Source organism: Octopus bimaculoides, chromosome 17 (assembly GCF_001194135.2).
Source record: "Octopus bimaculoides isolate UCB-OBI-ISO-001 chromosome 17, ASM119413v2, whole genome shotgun sequence".
Classification (NCBI taxonomy): domain Eukaryota; kingdom Metazoa; phylum Mollusca; class Cephalopoda; order Octopoda; family Octopodidae; genus Octopus; species Octopus bimaculoides.
Window position 1 is genome coordinate 50,669,400 of NC_068997.1, and position 4,298 is coordinate 50,673,697.

At 38.3% G+C, this 4,298-nt stretch overlaps 1 protein-coding gene across 5 annotated transcripts in view; it reads right to left on the bottom strand.

The window, feature by feature from the left end:
- LOC106874805 (uncharacterized) overlaps nt 1–4,298 on the bottom strand; it is a 19,670-nt gene that overhangs the window by 6,933 nt on the left and 8,439 nt on the right. For 4 of the 5 annotated variants that reach the window (XM_014922661.2, XM_014922660.2, XM_052973978.1 and 1 more), the window contains exons 2-3: nt 1,491–1,675; nt 1,112–1,220 (exon numbers count right to left, since the gene is read on the bottom strand). In XM_014922661.2, the coding sequence (XP_014778147.1) occupies nt 1,112–1,220; nt 1,491–1,625 (244 nt within the window). In that variant the 5' untranslated portion in view covers nt 1,626–1,675. Of the gene's footprint in view, nt 1–1,111; nt 1,221–1,490; nt 1,676–2,819; nt 2,842–4,298 lie in introns of those variants that run through there. The other variant, XM_052973979.1, reaches the window with a different exon arrangement.

Here is a 4,298-nt window from a genome sequence, read left to right on the forward strand (position 1 = left end):
AAATTCATAAACTTATCAATAATATTCTCAGGAAATCAATATTTAATATTTCTAAAGATATATATCCAATATGACATGGTAATATAATGAATTTAAAATATAAATATACGAAATATAAATATAAACATGTATAAAAATATGAATGTAGATAAAGATACATGTGAATATAAATGTGTATAAAAATTTTATGCGTAATTAAGCATGAATATTGTAAAGTCTAAAATATAAAAAAGCCTAAAATTTAAAGAATTAAACATCTGACGATCGTTTCGCGGATATTACTATATATATATATATATATATATATATAGTAAATCCCCTGAGACCCCTTTTGGAGCCCCCCCACCTATATATACTGTCAAAAATGTGGTGCATGCAAGTATTTAATAAAGTGGGGGCACGTGGCTTAGTGATTAGGGCATTTGGCTCATGATCATAACAACAGGAGTTTAATTTCCAACAGTTCATTGTGTCCTTGAGCAAGACACTTTATTTCATGTCGCTCCAGTTCATTCAGATGGCAAAAAAGAGAAGTAACTATATTTCAAAGGGACAGCTTTGTCACATTCCGTGTCATGCTGAATCTCCCTGAGAACTACATTAAGGGTACGTGTGTCTGTGGAGAACTCAGCCACTTGTATGTTAGTTTCATGAGCAGGCTGTTCTGTTGATTGGATCAACTGAAACCCTCATCACCATAACTGATGGAGTGCCAGTTCATGCATAAAGGAGAGGCCATTATTTTATGCCTTGCAACACAGGAAAACCATCTGATCCATACCAAGTGGTTACTTAACAAGGTTAAAAACCCTCACATATTTGGCATGTTTTGGTTCCTCTATAAAAACAAAAACAAAACAATGAAGATCAAAAGTCAAATAGGAGAAATGACCTTTCTACAGGATCTTAGAATTAATGCTGCTGGATATACTGAGGTGCTGAAAGAGAAGTTAAAGACATTAAGGTTATGTAGAAGATAATCAGTGGCTCGTTACAATGGCAACAGTATATCATGTAATGAAATAAATGGAGGGTGTTGACAAAGAGAATTCATAAATGATTTAATTAGGATAAGATGGCTAATTAGAAAAAAATGAATATTAATAAATACCTTTTGATATCGTGAATTGGCAGTCACTTTCATATGGTGCAGTTAAAACACAAACAGAATTGAAACCGATAACTCTTTCTTGTTGAAAGACCTTACAGACGGCAATCACCTGTTAAAGGAAAGAAATTATAAATACATACATAGATACATATCTATCTGTCCGTCCATCTGTCTATCTATCTATCTATTTAATCTGTCTGTCTGTCTAATTTGTCTGTCTGTCTGTCTGTCTATCTATCTATCTATCTAAGGGCTCTACCTTCTGGAACTCCAAATAAGACTCTGTCTCCAAAGAATTTATAACACATATGCACTTGTTATTAATATTGGCATAATGACTCTCCCCGGACACAATAAAAGACTTGCTTTTAATATTTACCTGATCTTTTTCGAGTGTTGTCTCTTCTGAACTACCATAATATCCTTCTGCTGGTTTTATAATCATAGGTAGTCTGTAAGGCCCTTTAAAATACTCTGATAAATGTTGTTTTCTACCCCATAAATACATGGCCATTTTCTCATGAAGCAGCAGCTTGACAACGAACAACCAAATATGAATTTGTGCTGTAAAAACAAATACAAAAAAAATGAAATTAAATGTATGTTGTGTGGCTAAGAAATGTATTCCTCCAATCACATGGTTCTGGGTTCAGTCTCACTGTCCTGCACTTTGGGCAAATGTCTTCTACTTCACTGATCACAACCTTGTGAGTGGATTTAGCAGATGGATTATACGGGACCAGATACTGCAACAGCTTGGGTTTCAAGGGCCCACAGCTCTTGTATGATATGACGTAGGTGTCTTCAGAACAAATCTGGATCTTCTCCTGTCAAGGGTTCCAGACGAACCTACCTCACAGCAAGAAACCCAGATGAGGGCAGCAGCATCAAACTCCCTCATTCACCAAATGCCACATATTAGAGGAGGTTTCAAATAATGAAGGTGTAGCACAGTGGACAGTGGTGCCCCAGCATGATCGCACCTTTGGAGCTGAAGCAATTTAATGATTTAAAGATTTACACACACACACACACAGCACGTAAAATACACCATTTTGAGCGTGGCTGTTACCAGTACCACCTGGCTGGCTTTCGTGCCGGTGGCACGTAAAAGCACTCATTACACTCTCGGAGTGGTTGGCGTTAGGAAGGGCATCCAGCTGTAGAAACTCTGCCAAATCAGATTGGAGCCTGGTGTAGCCATCTGGTTCGCCAGTCCTCAGTCAAATCGTCCAACCCATGCTAGCATGGAAAGCGGACGTTAAACGATGATGATGATGATGATATAGGCACAGGCATGGCTGTGTAGTAAGAAGCTTGCTTCCCAACCACACGGTTCTGGGTTCAGTCCTGCGGTGTGGCAACTTGGGCAAGTGTCTTCTGCTATAGCTTCAGGCTGGCCAAAAACCTTCTAAATGAATTTGGTAGATGGAAACTGAAAGAAACTCCATGTATATGTATTTATGTATGTGGTGTCTTTGTGTCTGTGTTTGCCCCCTCCCCCCACCATCACTTGACAACTGATGTTGGTGCGTTCATGTCCCCATAACTTAGCGGTTCGGCAAAAGTGACTGACAGAATAAGTACCAGGCTTACAAAGAATAAGTCCTGGGATCAATTTCTTCGACTAAAAACCTTCAAGGCAGTGCTCCAGCATGGCCACAGTCAAACGACTGAAACGATTAAAAGAATAAAAAGATATATATACATATATACACAAGCGAAGGCCTGCGACTTAGTTGTCAGCGTAATCAGCTCACAATTGTAATGTCAGGACGTAGATTCCTGGTTGTGTTGTGTCCTTGAGCAAGACACTTTATTTCACGTTGCTCCAGTCCACTCAGCTGGCAAAAATGAGTTGTACCAGTAATTACAAAAGGGCCAGCTTTGTCATATTCCGTGTCACACTGAATCTGCCTGAGAACTATCTCAGAGTTACGTGTGTCTGTGGAGTGGGCTTGGCCTTATGCATGTCAATTGTAAAATGTGGTTGGGTGATAGAAATTGCCCACACATATCTTATATCAGTGAGTGCATTTGTGAACAATGACAGGTTGACACAAATTTTGTTCACACAACAAACGAACAATGGGACACATACACAACATAACAATATCCTGCAATAACTGCTGAATAATAATTGAGATCGTGATAAAATAATGATAAAGATATTTATGAAAAACATAATATTGATAATGGTAAAAAGTTACAAAAATCTCAACAAGGACAATTATAGCAAATAATGATTTCAAATTTTGGCACAAGGTGAGCAACTCTGAGGCAGGAGGAAGTCGATTACATTGTCAACTGGTATTTATTTTATAGACCCTGAAAGGATGAAAGGCAAAGTCGACCTCGGTGGATATTGAACTCAGAACGTAAAGACTGATGTAAGGCCGCTTAGCATTTCATCTGGTGTGCTAACGATTCTGCCTGCTTGCCACCTTACTACTACTACTACTACTACTACTACTAATAATAATAATAATTTCTTTATTGCCTAAACGGTGAACAGGTGTGGTCACGGTTAACATCCATTTTCCTTGCTGGCATGCGTTGGACGGTTCGACTGCACCAGGCTCCAGTCTGATCTGGCAGAGTTTCTACAGCTGGATGCCCTTCCTGACGCCAACCACTGCAAGCGTGTAGTGGGTGCTTTTTATGTGCCACCAGCACAGGGGCTTCAGGAGGTTTACGCAAAAATTCTAGATGGAAAATCATATAATATTCGTCGTTTTAGACATTGGAGAGGTACTTCATCAGACTAGCATAAAAGGTATGCTATTACACTGGGCGTCCTTCAGACCTTGTTGTATGGAAAATATGTTTATTCTACCTGTGCATCTTCCACACACAAAAGCTATTTTCCCTGTTAACCTTCCTCTGATATTACTGCTCCTCTTATGTGTCCATAGCTTACACCGGGTACATCTTATGAAAGTCTCTACCTATATATATATATATCATCGTAAATATACAGGGATTAGCATTGAGTTGCTTCTCCAACATACTGAAAATTTAGAAATAGCAGTCAAAAAACTACTGATTCTAAACTACAAATTTGTAGTTTAGAATCAGTAGATTTTTGACTGCTATTTCTAAATTTTCAGTATGTTGGAGAAGCAACTCAATGCTAATCCCTGTATATTTACGATGATAAATGATTTTACCGATAAAGGTTTTTTTC